We start from the raw sequence: 15,509 nt of genomic DNA, 5'->3' as shown, positions 1-15,509 counted from the left end.
AGAAATGGTTGTAATTCCTACACGGTTCATACTACATTTTTGAAAAAAGCCTTAAATGAAAGCTGAGAGTCTGCACTTTAAGCAGGTATTCATTGTTTCATTTAAAACCCATTGTGGTGGTGTACAGAGCCAAAATGACGACAACTGTATCATTGTCCAAATAATTATGGACCTGACTGTAATTTAAAGTAAATATATTTTATTGCAATACTCAGCATATTGCAACATATTTAAAATTGCAATAATATTGTATTATGACTTCAGTATCCTGTTAATATCGTTTTGGGGATTTCCACCCCTAACAAAGAGACTTGCATACAGTGTTGTAGGCAGGGCCTTGTTCATTCCTATGAAAGCTGGTAAGTGGTGCATGAAGCCAAACAAGTTTGACTTTGCAGACATAAAATTACCCGGATCTTCCACATCATTGGTCCCATAGGGCAGGTGCACAAGAGGCTTTGCCGACCGAACAGTTAACTTCAGTGTAACGCTCTGCTAACTTCAGTGGGGATTAAAATGTTGGACTAAATGGATCAAATTCTGATAGTGAAATGAGTCATTTTGCGGGGCTTGTGATGCTACAAAAAATATATCCACTGATTTACAGACACCTATGGAAAAAATGTATTTTGGGCCCCATGGCACCATGTGATGGACCCAGAGGTTTTAGTTACACAGACTGGCCAAAGGCCCCCAGGAATGCTACTCAGCCTTACTTCCAATTTTTCCCAGTGGCCACTCGCAGTATGGCAGTAAAACAAAATCCCCTGCATAGGCCACCACTGTAAAAGAGACGTCTGTAAAACTGTTTGTATTATGAGTTTTGATTCATGGAGGTTTCATATTTGAAAAACTTTTCTTGAGCCGAGAAAAACTATTTAAAAATATGTGATGTCATCGCAATGTAAAGTCTATAAGCCAAGCAGGAACAGGGCCAGCGGGAGAAACACTACTGCATACATTCAGCGAGCCGCACAGCGCAGAAGTAAACCCGTAACCAAAAAACTTTTTTTTTTGGCATATGCGCCAGGCAAGCAACTCTCGGTGTCAGTATCTAGATATGACTATACATCTATGTTTGGCCACTATGTCAAATTGTCTCCAAAGTCTAGCACATTTCCTGGGGGCCTGGTATGAACCTAAAACTAAGAATCGTTGTCTCTTAGGTACCTTAGAACTAAGAGACATTTATATCTACATGTGGAGCGGGTCCTCTTCCATTGAGTCCACAGTAGTCCAGAAGGGACAAACCAAACACTGGCTCTAGATAGGGCCATTCACGTTTCTGCATTGGCCACTTAAGTTTTCCTACATGCTTGGTACAGGACAGAAGTTTCCGTTGGTTGCAATCTGCAACCTCGCCACTAGATGCCACTTTATCCTACACACTAGACCTTTAAATTTGAAAAAAGTCAAAATATACCATAAAACTTGAATTAATAGTCCAGGCTATTATTTTCTTAAATCACTGAACTCAAAAGGCCTATTTAGGACAGGCGTCTATATGGGACAGGCCTTTAATTCCTTTCACACAAAACTGTTGCTCAGCAAATATGGGAAATACAATCAAATTGTTTATTTAAACCAGTATGAACATTACTTGTTTAATAATTAGGCCATAGATAATATATCAATTATGAATCATTAATTTGATCTAGCTCCAGAGAGTGTTCTGGCACTTGAGGATTAAGGCACCTGGCATACCGACACACCACCACTTTATCCTGTTAAAACAATACTCACAACTTGGGTTAATTTTTGTGAAAACCCTTTTGATTCTTTTGATCTGAGGAGGCTTATGGACTAAAGGAATAAGAATAGCTTACAGGGTAATTGAGGTATGGACACATAATTTGAGGTAGCCAACAACCTGGTTTTATACATCCGTAGAACTTCTTCTAAAAAAAAGAACTGCTTGGTAACCAGACCAGGCATCTAATTGAGACAGGCATTTATTTGCCAAAATGTGTAGTCACACTGGGCTAGTAAAGGGGACTAGGAATTTACTTGAAGTTTTAAGGTTAAAGCACAAGAGTCATTTTTTTATGTCACCTGAAGAAATTAGAAAGTTTACAAAAGAAAATTATACGAGCCATAACCTGGTCTGGTTATAACACTCCCACACGTTCCCTCTTCCACAACTATAATCTCCTGAGGCTTGCTGAGTTCAATGTTCATCAAAATGCTTCTACAATGTACCAAGTTGTCCATAACTTGAATCCAAGACTCTCCAAGCTCATCCCAGTCAGCCACCCCACGCATATTTATAATACCAGAAATACAATTCTTATACACGGTAAAAAAAGACGACTGAAATGCACTAGTCTAAGCATAACAACCAGGGGGCCGCAGATCTGGAATGGGCTTGATGAAAGTCTGAAAACATCTAAATCCATCTCTGTTTTTAAGAAGAAACTGAAACAAAAAATGCTTAATTCATATGTATAGTATCCTTCACTGATCTGGGAATGAATGTATGTTGATTTGTCCTGTGTGTTTTGTGTTTTGTGTCTGCAATATGTTTTGTGTTTGTAACATGTCTTGTACCATGTCACTGCTATATGTCTTGACTCATCTTCCTGATCAGGCTCCCGCCATAAGCTTTAAATAGCTTCATAGGAGACCTGGCACTCCACACAATTGTGTCTTGTACTTGTGTAACTGTTGACACATGCTGATTCTGTGTGGTGTGCGAATAAATCTGAAATCTGAAAAGAAGAGGTTGTAATAATTTAAAAATGTTACAATAATTTTGATTCTTAGGTAATGTTATCATTTTTCCTAACAGAATTACTGTAATTGTATGTTTGTAATATTGTGACTTGTTACATTACAATGTTTTAATGACATTAGACTAGCAGCAACCCTAACAATAGCCCTAACACTCTGTTATAGACAGCACATCACTGAGTGGACTCTGAGTATCCATTTTCATAAAAGCTTCTGTCGATCATTGAACACTGATGTGCGGTGAATTCTGCTGTTTGTTACTCCATGTTTCAATCTGCAGAGGCGTGCTGAAGGATACAATCGCCAACCAGAGTGAATTTGATTTTGCTCAAGAGGCGCACAAAGAAATCCACAAACAGGCCCACCTGAAAGAGACATGAAGGTAACATTCCCTGGTCATCTGCAATATGTTGGAATCTAACAAGGAAAACCAAGATATCTCAAATGCACCTACCAGACCCACTGTGACTCCAATAGCAAACATCATCATCCACCGCATCGCTTCATACTTTTTGGCTTTCTATTGGCAGATGAAAAAGATATTAATACAAAGATTTTGCATATTATATTTTAAACTGAGAATTAAAATTGTAAACTGACTTTTTATCATGAATTTAAATCTATGAATCTTTTTTCTCAATTTTTTAGTTCTCAGTTGTTTTTGTCATATGACCAACAGAATACAAATATCCCCATTTTATGTTTGTGTCCACCAGCATGTAGTTTCTATGCTCTCAACATCATCTGTATGATATGATTGCTTCCACAGTGATTGATGAGGACGCATAGCGTTTCTCTATGTTTTTGAAACATATATTATTCCATTTTTCTGAAACATACTTAGGTAAGCATACTACATGAGTAAATGGTAAATGGACCTGCACTTGTATAGCGCCTTTCTAGTCATCTGACCACTCAAAGTGCTTTTTACACTATGAGTCACATTCACCCATTGGCACACACTAACATACTGGTGGCTGAGGCTACCATACAAGGTGCCACATGCTACTCAGTTTTTAACTCACTCACACACCAATGGAACAGCCATTGGGAGCAATTTGGGGTTCAGTATCTTGCTCAAGGATACTTTGACATGCAGACTCCATACACTGATCTAACAGCTGATCTTCCGATTAGAGGATGACCTGCTCTGCCTCTGAGCTGAGTAGTTTTTAAGACAGTTTGCACTACTCCAAGAAATCATGTTAAAGTGGTTCTTTCACATCATCTACTGTATATCAACAATAAATTTAAAACACGTAAGATCGCAGTGGAAAGAGCTTGTGTCGACAAAAATGCAGGATTCTGGCCAAGGCATTCATTAATGATTCTACTGTAACATTGTACAATACCATCACAATACCACCAACACCATCACAATACCACCAACACTATTTAATACCACCCACATTATTTAATGCAAGACATCTGATCATAAGTGCATGCTGGGTATGCCTGTTATTGAACACATATGAGACTAAAACTTTTACAAACAGAAAGGTGTTATGGTGCTTCAACCTTGCTTGAAGGACTGCTCTTTGTTCTGCAAGCCACCAGATGTCACTGTGTTTGCCATGTTAAAAGCCCCAAAGCTTTGCATCTTCTCAGCACAAACAGAAAGATAGCCCAAAGCTCCATAAGACTTTGTTTGCCTGTCACTATTATTATCAGAAGCCCTGTGTAGATCCTCAAATATAGCACAAAACAATAAATATGCATCTTCCACAGTTTTACTCTTCCAGTAGGCTACATCATATTCCTCCTGTGTAAGATTTGATAGGGTGAAGACACCCGAATCGAATCTCATCTGAGTGCTCTGTAGATTTGTTATCCATATCTGAGCAATGACTTTACAAAAGACATTTTTAACTTGTCTCACCCTGTTGTCCATCCCCTCCAGGATCTCCACGTAGGGCTCACTGATGCAGCAGTCATAATCCAAGCTCTGTCAAAGCCAAAACATGTAACTATTACCTGGGTCAGACCAATGTCAGACATCCAATGACTCTCATCTGTACCAGGAGAAGCTTGAACCCATCGACGTTTGCCGGAAATCTTTCTCCTTATGATGTTTTTTCACATGTTTCTCACCTCATAGTCTTTCCTAGGCAGAATCTCATCTTCTTCATCTCGGATTTCCCCAAGGATTGTCTTGTGGAAAAAAGGAATAAGCTAAGTACAATATAATCAATAAAGGGACACATCCAGCACAGCAGGAGCAATTCACACGAAATTAAGCCAGCTACAGACTACAAGTCCTTCACTGAATGCCAACAACATGGAGACTTTCAAGAATGCAGCTACATACTTGACTGCACATTTAGTGCTTAAATTTGCCATCAAAGAAGTAAGTAAGAAGTAAATAAGTGGTAAATTAGTAAATTATCACGGTATCTCCATTACTGCATGGTTAGTGGAACAGGCCAGTTTCAGATTTGAATAAATTTAAAGTTGACTTATTTTGCAAATGTAAACACCTAATCGAGAGTAAGATCATAGCTTAAAGACATGATTAGATGTACAGGTAAAGTCGACATATTAATTACCTCCCATGCATTTAAAATTAACAAAAGTTAAACTAAGATGGATGGAAGATGACCTTTGGTATAAATGGGTAATGAAACAAATATGTTGTTGGTGTAAACACAAAATACTTATATGCGTGTAGCGTGCATGCCAAAATGATTCTGGTAAGCCATAAAACCTCTAAATGTTGTTAAGGATGGATAGGTGGGTTTATAAGAAAGCCCTAAATTGCCAGATTTGTGAAAACAGAGTTTGGTCCAGGGGCGTTCTTTCCATAAGCATAGTAAAAACTATAAACAGTAACCCCATGAGGCGAAGTTACAGTGTAAAGAGAATTATTGCCAGTTTCAACCTAGGTGTCGGTAAATTGCGAAAAGATTAAAGGTCACTGTTACTTGTTTGCAAAAGCTATGAGACACTAGAACACAATCACTGTGGAGACGGGTGGAGCAAGCAACCCAGAAAACTGGGCACAGAGCAAAGCTCAGGATAAATTCAGAGGGAAAATATCTGATCATAAAATAGAGAGATCCCTGCTTTGGCCAGATGGTTTATCGTTCCTTACCAGTTCCTCGGGTGTCCGCGTCTCTCCTTCTCTGCAGCAACATTGGCAACAAAAACAGTTTCCACAACAGGCCATCTTCGTTGTTGTGTCATGTGGCTTTCAGGGACTGTGGTTACAAACGTCAAACTTTTTCTTCGTTCGAAATCGCTGGAAGAACCTGAAAACATATTTAGTGGGTGGTATATCGCACAAATTTTATTTTACAAGGCTATAGCAGTGTCCTAAAATTTGATTTTAAAATATATGTTCATAACACTGCGGCTATGTTTAAAATATATATTTCCCAGGGCAAGTAAACGCAACATTGGCCGTTTCCTTCAGTGTCATGTGACGCCAAAGGGAGAAGGTTATTCCAAATAGTCAAAAGTGCGTGTAATTTACGCAAAATCCTATTTTCTTTAATAAAGGCACCATACACTCTTAAAATGTACGCACGAATGGATGGGGAAATTATGTCCTATGTATTTTTTCAGATAATGCAACGAAAGCCAATGAATTTGGCCAGGAACTGATTTCATAATTGTGCAAAATAAATCTGTATTTGCATTGGCATTTGTACATATATTTATCTTAAATTGCAAGTATTCATTACTCCTGCACTGCTCTTCCACTTTAATCACCTTACATTGCAATACCTGCACTGTTTACCACCTACATTTGCACTACAATCATATCTACTGTAGTAACATCTCTCTGTAGTAGCTCGGGGACGAGACTATCGTTTCACTGCTGTATGTTTTTTATTCTTATAATTTTATTCTTTCACTTATACTCTCTATCACTATGTGTATCTGTGTTTTTGTATGTGCTGTGTAATAAACTACTGGGTGTCTTAATTTCCCTCGGAGATAATAAAGTGTCTATCTATCTATCTATCTATCAAATACCGCGCAATTGTCATTCCCCTAAATACAGGGATATCCCATACTGCATTTGGTGAAAAGGGCCTTCCTTAAAAAACTTCACTTTTAACTTTATTATTAACGTTTTGTTATGCTCTTTGTGTTTGATAAGAATGTGCAATTATTTCAACTGAATTTAATAAAATTAACAAGCACATGATACTAATGAGCAAAATTATTTAGCAAGCAGGCCTATGTATATGTTATGTTATGTGAGAAACTAACTCAAAAGTGTCAAGTGCACGAGTTGGGCCTTACATTTTTGAGCTAAAGTTAGGTTCATAAAATAAAATAGATAAAAGGTCTGTACAGCGTCTTGAGCCCACGTAAGGAGTAAGTGAACTACCCTTTGATTCCATGAATTGTGTTGTCACGTGTGCAACACCGTCTCTTTGAAGCCTCACTGCATCTGATACCCCGAAGTACCCCATTTGTGGGTCCCTCGCTGTAAGCACAGTAGCTGTTGTGAGGGGGGAACAGACTCCGACACGCCAGCCCAAAGACAACCGGCTGGGAGAGGTGAGAGAAGCAGCGTTTGCTCTTTAACACGAGCGTAAACAGACTGTAACCTGTGTTAGCTTCGAGGTCGGTGTCAAAGGACGTTGCCAGAGCTACTTCAGTTTTTCTCTTATAATTTAGGGACCAATGAGCTAACACCGCTCGCGAGGTGCGGAGCTAACGTTAGCTGTGCTCAGCTAAGAGAGCTAACGCTAGCAAGCTCTACATAGATGTTTATTTACATTCTTTTACCTGCGTTTGTGCGCATGACTAAACGTGTAGCTGGGTATAAAACGAGTGGCTCGTGTTAGTGTGTTTGGGATGTAGAGTTATCAGCAGCAGCTGTGATACATCAGTTTACCCTTGCTGCAAAAGGACCAGGTAGGATATTGTGCTCTCCAAATGGACCCTGCACAGAAACCTGCAAGCATAATGGTACACGTGTAACTGAAATTTTAACCTGCCCCTTATTTGTAGAGTATTGTGATTTCTTTGTAAAGAGATGTTCAGCTTTTGCTTTATGAGGTTGTAACGTTACGTTGTCAAAAAGTCAGTCAACAATAAGTGACATACCGTACTTTTGAACAGGGTTTGGTGTGACGTTTGTTGCCCATGGCGCAGGTAACGTTACAGCTCAAGACTGTATGTTATTGACAGAACAGAGTCAGAAAGACATGTTCTGTGTGTTCTTTTCCCCTCAGTATAGTCTGCTACCATGGTGAACCAGGTTCCGCGAGGGGACGGTAGTTGGCAGTCATGTAAGAGCGACTCCAGCGGGGCCAGCAACAGCGGCGGGGAGAGCTCCAAGGAGAGCTCACGATGTTCTACGCCGGTGCTGGACGCAGACCGATCAGACAGGCTGCGGGACAAGATGCGCAGGAGGACGGAGTCCGGAGACCGCTGGTTCTCGCTGGAATTCTTTCCTCCCCGCACAGCCAGTGGAGCTGTCAACCTCATCTCAAGGCATGTGCAATTCAACAGGACTTGAATGCAGTACTTTATACAGGAAAAATGACTTGCTTCGATTCAACAAAGGCTGCGCACAAGGACATGGTCAAAGGATTAGTGAAAAGTTGTAGTTAGTTTGCTTATATGTTACAGTGGCCCATTTTAATCTGAAAAGAGGGTGATAAAAAATACAATGATCAGCATCATACTTGATCAATATATGCTGGAAAATGTATGTATATTCATATTTTGTATATTTTATTTATTCATTTATTAATATAATAAAAATATATAATAAAAATAAAAAATATAGAAGGACAAGTTGATTAAGATATGTAATATTAATATTTTTGTTAGGCAAAGATAATTGGTAACATATCATACATTTAGACTGGTTTATATTTGGGAGCCATGGATAATTGGTCATTTATATTATATACTAAGACAGGTATGTAGTTTGTAAGCTGGATATTTGGTAATTAATATTATACAGTATATTTACTAGGGTTATTTTTGTGTGACAATGTTAAATGGTAATAAAAACTGTATATTTAGAAAAATGTAAGGTATAGGTTTACCTATGTAAGGAAGCTGTCTGTTTCTGTTCATTCAATGACTTATGGAGAAGGGGTGGGATTTAATAAGTTTATACTTCCTCTTGCTCCTCTTCAACTGTGTTAATCAAAGTAACTATATTTTGACAATTGCTTTTACATTATGCTTTTCATTATTTACAAATATTACTTTCTGTCTGTCTGTTTGTATGTTCATGTCTTTTTTTTTTACATGTTTGAAATAAATATCAAATATCAAAAATTCAAACCAACATAGCATTATCAATAAACACTCAAAAAATGTCTAAGAAACAGCTGAACAATTTCTTTCAAGCATTTTTTCATGTATCTTCAGATTTGACCGTATGGGCAGCGGAGGGCCACTGTTCATCGACATTACCTGGCACCCAGCAGGGGACCCGGGCTCCGACAAAGAAACCTCATCTATGATGATTGCCAGCACAGCTGTTAACTATTGTGGCCTGGAAAGCATCCTCCACCTGACCTGCTGCAACCAGACCAATGTGAAGATTACTGGCCACCTGACCAAAGCAAAGCACCTGGGCCTCAAGAACATCATGGCACTAAGGGGAGGTAGGAGAGATGACATTCTTACATTCTTAATTACAGGACTGGTTGTAACATGTAGTACACTCCTCTGTGATTCAGAGTGGTTGGAGAATGTGTAAATAAAGAGGGAATTCTTCACTCCATAGTTTTTCGAGGCTCCTGTCACAACATAATAGTTTGCCGCATTCTGCCAGCAGTTCTCAGTAAAGAGGAGTGTAACAGTATATTTGGGACAGGCCTTTAATTCCTTTTACACATAGCTATTGCTTAGCAAAGATGGGAAATGCGATCAAATTGTTAAGTTGAACCAGTATGAATATTACTAGTATAAAAATTAGGCTTCAAGTTAACATATAAATTATGTGTTATATTATGACACTTGTTTTACGGCACCCAAGGATTATGGCACCCGGCATCCCGACACAACGCCACTTTATCCTGTTAAAACAATATTCATAACCTGGATTAATTTCTATGAGAAACACCTTTGATTCTTTTGATCAGTGGACCCTTATGGAGTAAAGAAATATGAATAACTTAACTGGTAATCGAGGAATGGACACATTCTGACATATTCTGACTTTATGACAGCTTCAGAGGAAGTGAGTAACATCCTGCCAAGGTTTTTCTCCCTTCTCGCTCTGCGCCACAGCCCCTGCATGCCTCAGGCCCCCACGGTTGCATGGGGGAGCGAGGGCCTGATCACAGCTGCTTACAGCTTTAATTAGGGCCCGAGCAGGAGACCTGCGTAGTAGCTGAAGTGGGTAGTCAACAGTCAAGATTTATAAATCCAAAGAACTTATGTAAAAGTGAACTGCTTGGCAACCAGACTGGCCTTTATTTGTTAAATGTGTAGTTACACGTGGCTAATAAAAGGGACTGGGCATTTAATTGGGACAAGGCTTTTAATTGAAGTTGTATGGATATCAGTCTCTGAGTTTTGCTGTTGTTTATGGTGTGTGGTGTTTGGCTGCGGGTAGGGCTGTGCAATATGACGATATATATAGTGTGATGAGAGAAAAATGTCTATCGTTTCATATTTTGTTCTATCTTGCTGCCAAGAGATTAAAAAAATGGAGAGATTAATTAATTATGATCTGTAATTAATTGATCTAATGAATCTCTTTTTAATCTCATCTCAAAATTGCTGAGAAAAGCCCTCAAACCAAAAAGTGGTTTTATAAAGTCATATTTATTGTTTTCAACAATAACACACTTGAACACAGATGCAGTACACCTAGCCATTACATTCTATTGTTTTTGAGATTAGTCCGAATAAAGAGTGCTGCAACCTTCAGTCTCGACCACCAGGGGGGTGCTTGACTGTCATGACATGTCAGCTTCATTAAAAGCATAGCTGCAGATTTATGCAACAATAGATGTAAAAACACACAGAAACAATACATCTGTGATCAGTTCCCTAATTTTATTTTAACAATTTTCTAAATTATTTTCCTCTTTTCAATTTCTTGTTTTATTTCATGGAAGTGATCAATGTAAGTGCACTTGTCCTTTAAACTTAATGAAAAATAAAAGCTAACAAAATAAAAGACACCTGGTACATTCGTTATAGCTGTATCAGTTTATAGAACAGTTTTGAACAGTTAGAACAAGAGACTGCACTGCAACGTGCATATCACTCCTTCTCGTGGCTGCCTGCGCTTTCCCTGTCCTTGCGGCTGCAACTTGCGCTGTCTTCTTTTCTTCAAACTACAACACCCATAATTCATGTAAGAACTGCTGCAGCCAATGTGCAGCCGGTGGGAGCTGCATGACAACTCAACCACCATGATCAGTTTTTAATGTTTTATCGGGCAGTAACTACTCCAGACTCTGCTCTAGTGTAATTTTTGGGACAATCAGGGCAGGATTCAGGATTCAGGACAACTGCTTGGATTTCGGGACTGTCCCGAATTTTTCGGCAAATAAGGCACAGAGGTTGCCAGGGAGGTCAGATATTTGCGTGCTAGATCAGACAGCTTTTCATAGGCTCCTGAGTGAGCAGACCACCACTGCAGGGGACAGTCATCAATGCTGATGCTGGGCTCTGCTCTGTAGCGCTGCAGCTCTCCCACAACTCAAGCACAAAGAAGCCCAATCGTACCCCTACAGACAGATTTTATAAAAGGCAACTCTGTGGCATACAGAAACAGTAAAGTTAGAGATTAAAAGAAACAGTAAAGTTAGAGATTAAAAATGAGATTAACGCGATCAAAAAACATAGCGTGTTAAATATGACTGTAATTAATTATTCGCAATTAACGTGATAATTTGACACCCCTAATTTAATATATGTCCCCCCACTGCGTAGAAACAAAAACTACACCCTTGCAGTGGAGTCAGAGCTCATCAGTGGTGGCTCATAGTTTGTAAGCTCTGACAACCAGTGCTGCTGGCACATTGTTGTCCTGTTAAGACAAGCAGAATAACTTGTTTGTGGGTCAGTTACAGTTGAATAATGTATGTAAACTTTGTAGGAACAGCAGTTACATAACTTTTGAAACTAGCCAAAACTTAACCATGAGTGTTTATGCATGTGCATGCATCATAGGTGCGTTCCAGTGCTTGAATAGCACTACACCCCTAGGCACTTTACAGGACAAACAAAGCTAAATGTAAACACTGTCAGAAAATGGCAGAGTGTATTGCAGCCTCTACAGTAGAGTTCAGTGCAGTGTGTAAGTAGTGAGCCAAGGGAGAGCAGAGTAGAGGTGAGGCAGACTGCAAAGAGTTGAAGAGTTGCTGTGCATGAAAGGTTAGTGAGAAAAAACACCTGTGTGACAGCTGATGTAAAACAACGGAGCTCTATAAGGCTCAGTTTAGCTGATCCTGATCAGTTAAAAAATGACTTGATCAACCAGTACCGATATTTGAGATCAGATTGGGGCATCCCTAGTTAAAAGGCACACTGCTGTTTCATTTCTTTTAGACACGTTTTAGGTTTACTGACTGTTCATGTAATCACACTGCTTTGGGTGTTTTAGCAGAGTTAAATGGGTCATTTATGACCGCTCACATAACCAAACAAAGTACTGGAAAATGTATCAGGCTTTTCAAATTATGATCCTGCTGTTGTGTCACAGCATGGCTTTACTCACCTTGACTTCTTTGGAGATGATGTCACGGCAGTTTCACACAGCGTCACTATGGCAGTCAGGTGATAATCCCGCCTACACATAAGGGGGGCTATCTGCAGTGGAAAACAAATTGGAGAAAAGGACCTGATTCCAATAGTTAGTCGAGTTTAGCTGAAACATGAAGTGGAAGTGGGGCAATACAGTATTGGAGATGCTCATTACATATGGCTGCCAACTAAGGTGTGATATTCTGATATCTCCATAGACCCAGTGGGAACAGACTGGGAGGAAGAGGAGGGAGGCTTCAACTACGCCATCGACCTTGTTAAACATATCCGATCAGAGTTTGATGATTACTTTGACGTCTGTGTTGCCGGTATGTTTTCAGCTTCCAGATCAGTAGAAGGCAGTTTAAGTGAAACTCCATTTTAAGTATCAGTCAGTAATTTAAATATGCTTGTATGTTCAGGTTACCCTACAGGCCACCCTGAAGCAGAGAGCTATGAGGAGGATCTCAGACGCCTAAAGGAGAAGGTGGATGCTGGAGCAGACTTTGTCATCACCCAACTGTTCTTCAGGGCGGACACGTTCCTCAAGTTCCTGGATGACTGCAGGGCGATTGGTATCACATGTCCCATCCTACCTGGAATCTTCCCCATTCAGGTAACTTACTGATGCTTCCAAGAACAGGAATACTGCTGTCATTATCATGAAGAAGTCCCAGGTTGATTGTTGAGGGGTCATACTGCGAAACTCTGTGAAAATTGTGTTCATTGTGTTGTCTTCTATTTGTTGTTTTGGTCATCATTCCCTTTGTTTGTGCTTTTACTCACTCACTTTACACATTTTACTCAGCAGGACCAGTAAGCTGACTTTATGATATCGCGCTACATTTTAATTTGTTATGACATTATGATATCAAGGATTGTTAAACATATTCCTCATAGCTCAAATTCCCCTTTAGTTCTTTCTCTCTCTCTCTCTTATACATACACATTAATGTACTATAAAGATCATATTTATTTGACTATAGGTAAGTGGCTCAGCTTCACTCATCAGGTGAAATAAAATAAAGTGACAGACAAACATTGGCATACTATATTTACAAGACTGTACAGTATTTGTACAGCTAATTAATCGCGTATTAGTAGGGTGAATAACAGTAGGTGGATTAATTAACTACTGGATAAAGGGGTTGTTTTGTTTTTTTTGGGGGAGTTTTTCCTTATCCGCTGTGAGGGTCATAAGGACAGAGGGATGTCGTATGCTGTAAAGCCCTGTGAGGCAAATTGTGATTTGTGATATTGGGCTTTATAAATAAAATTGATTGATTGATTGATGAAAATGAGGTGGTTTGGGAAAGTTTGAACAGGGATTCGCTTTTTAAAATGGCACGGACATTGTCAAAAAGTTTTGCCAGTAGCCTAATTTTAAGGGGTTAATTGTGCTCTTGCTGTAGGAATTAGTTTAAGTCAAGTTAAACTTTATTGTCCGTGAGTGGGCAATTTGTGTTGCAGCATGGTACTGACATAAAAAGAAAGACAAAGAAACAGACACCAGAACAAGCACAACAGCACTACATCGATGATAGGCAGAAAAACAAACCACACAAGGAAACACACTCTTGTGCTAGTCACAATGCCAAAAACAACAACAACAGCAACAACAACAACAACAACAGTTCTGCCATCTCCATAGTTAAAAATTGACAGCTGAGTCAAATCTTACAAACAACATTATCCACAGTGTAATACAAAAACAGCTGTAAATAAATATAAATATGTGCATGTATGAGGCTATAAGTCACCTCCTTTTCCCTGCATTAAGGAGGGTGATGGCTGAGGGAATGTATGAGTGTTTGTATCTGTTAGATTTAACTGAGGGGAAACTGAAACAGTTACCAGAGGGGAGGGACTGAAACTCCTGATGAAGAGGGTGAGAATGGTCTGAGAGAATGGACTTTGCCCTCTTCACCACCTGACTATTATACAACACAGACAGGTTACTCTGCTGGACACCGATGATTTTGTTGCTAATAGTAACAATTTTTGACAGAGCATTCTTGTTTTTAGTGTTCAAACCACTAAACCAACAGATAAAAGAAAATGTCAAAACTGATTCAATGTAAGATTTGTAAAAAAAAAAAAAAAAAAAAAAAAAAGGTCATCAGGGTTTTGTCAATGTGACATTTGGCAAGTTTCCTTAAACAAAAAAGTCATTGTTGGCCTTTTTTGCAAATCATTTCCGTGTTATCCTCAAAGGTGAGCTTATTATCAATGATGGACCCAAGATATTTGTATTTGACAACAGATTCCACCTCTTGGCCATCAATAACAGTGCACTGAGTTGCAGGAGCATGGCGTCTAAAGTCAATGCATATGTCCTTTGTCTTAGATACATTAAGATTAAGAAAAGAGTTTTTACACCAGTTTAAAAAGTAGTCAATCACAGGGCCATGGCTAGATTCATTATCATGCAGGAGACTAACAATAACTGTGTCATCTGCGAACTTCAAGATGTGTCTGTATAAAAACTGGCTCCTACAGTCATCAGTGTACAAGATGTAAAGGAGTGGTGAGAGGACACACCCTTGAGGTGAGCCAGTGGATGAAGACATCACTCCTGACATACACCCATTCACCCTCTGAGATCTATTAGAGAAGAAGTCCAGAATCCAGCCAGCCAGACTGGAGTCAACACCAAAGTTGTTAAGAAGCCTATCCACCAACAGGTGTGGCTGGATGGTGTTGAACGCTGACGAGAAGTCCACAAATAAGAGCTTAGCGTGCGCTTTGCTGCCCTCCAAGTGTTTAAATAAAAGATCCAGCAATATGATGGAAGCATCCTGAACGCCCCGCCCCATCCTATATGCAAACTGAAGGGGGTCAAGGAGATGTTGTGTATTAACCAGAAGTTCATGTTTTATCAGTTTCTCAAATGACTTCATGACCAGGGAAGTAAGAGCAACTGGCCTATAGTCATTTGGAACCTTGGGATGGTTGTTTTTAGCGACAGGGACTATAATGGACTGTTTCCATATTTGTGGAACCCTCTGCTGACAAAGTGATAACATAAAAATTCGATAAAAAATGGGACCCAGCAACTGGAAAGCAAATGGCTCCCAATGTTATCAGGGCCA

The 15,509-nt window shown here is 39.4% G+C and overlaps 2 protein-coding genes across 8 annotated transcripts in view; one reads left to right on the top strand and one right to left on the bottom strand.

Annotated features, from left to right (window-relative positions):
• The window catches only part of clcn6 (chloride channel 6), a 162,676-nt gene extending 154,817 nt beyond the window's left edge, over nt 1-7,859 (bottom strand). For 2 of the 4 annotated variants that reach the window (XM_050064607.1, XM_050064606.1), the window contains exons 1-6: nt 7,795-7,858; nt 5,822-5,978; nt 4,822-4,881; nt 4,610-4,675; nt 3,185-3,250; nt 3,029-3,095 (exon numbers count right to left, since the gene is read on the bottom strand). In XM_050064607.1, coding sequence (XP_049920564.1) covers nt 3,029-3,095; nt 3,185-3,250; nt 4,610-4,675; nt 4,822-4,881; nt 5,822-5,896 — 334 coding nt within the window. In that variant the 5' untranslated portion in view covers nt 5,897-5,978; nt 7,795-7,858. Of the gene's footprint in view, nt 1-3,028; nt 3,096-3,184; nt 3,251-4,609; nt 4,676-4,821; nt 4,882-5,821; nt 5,979-7,794 lie in introns of all 4 variants that reach the window. The other 2 variants (XM_050064609.1, XM_050064608.1) reach the window with 2 other exon arrangements.
• mthfr (methylenetetrahydrofolate reductase (NAD(P)H)) overlaps nt 6,848-15,509 on the top strand; it is a 42,247-nt gene continuing 33,585 nt past the window's right edge. The window contains exons 1-5 of one of the 4 annotated variants that reach the window (XM_050064625.1): nt 6,862-7,242; nt 7,923-8,184; nt 9,079-9,317; nt 12,636-12,746; nt 12,840-13,033. In XM_050064625.1, coding sequence (XP_049920582.1) covers nt 7,937-8,184; nt 9,079-9,317; nt 12,636-12,746; nt 12,840-13,033 — 792 coding nt within the window. In that variant the 5' untranslated portion in view covers nt 6,862-7,242; nt 7,923-7,936. Of the gene's footprint in view, nt 7,243-7,349; nt 7,657-7,922; nt 8,185-9,078; nt 9,318-12,635; nt 12,747-12,839; nt 13,034-15,509 lie in introns of those variants that run through there. The other 3 variants (XM_050064627.1, XM_050064626.1, XM_050064628.1) reach the window with 3 other exon arrangements.

The sequence above is a fragment of the Epinephelus moara genome, chromosome 16, assembly GCF_006386435.1.
Source record: "Epinephelus moara isolate mb chromosome 16, YSFRI_EMoa_1.0, whole genome shotgun sequence".
NCBI lineage: Eukaryota > Metazoa > Chordata > Actinopteri > Perciformes > Serranidae > Epinephelus > Epinephelus moara.
The sequence above is the reverse complement of the archived record's forward strand: the minus strand, read 5'-3'. Positions and strand labels throughout refer to the sequence as shown.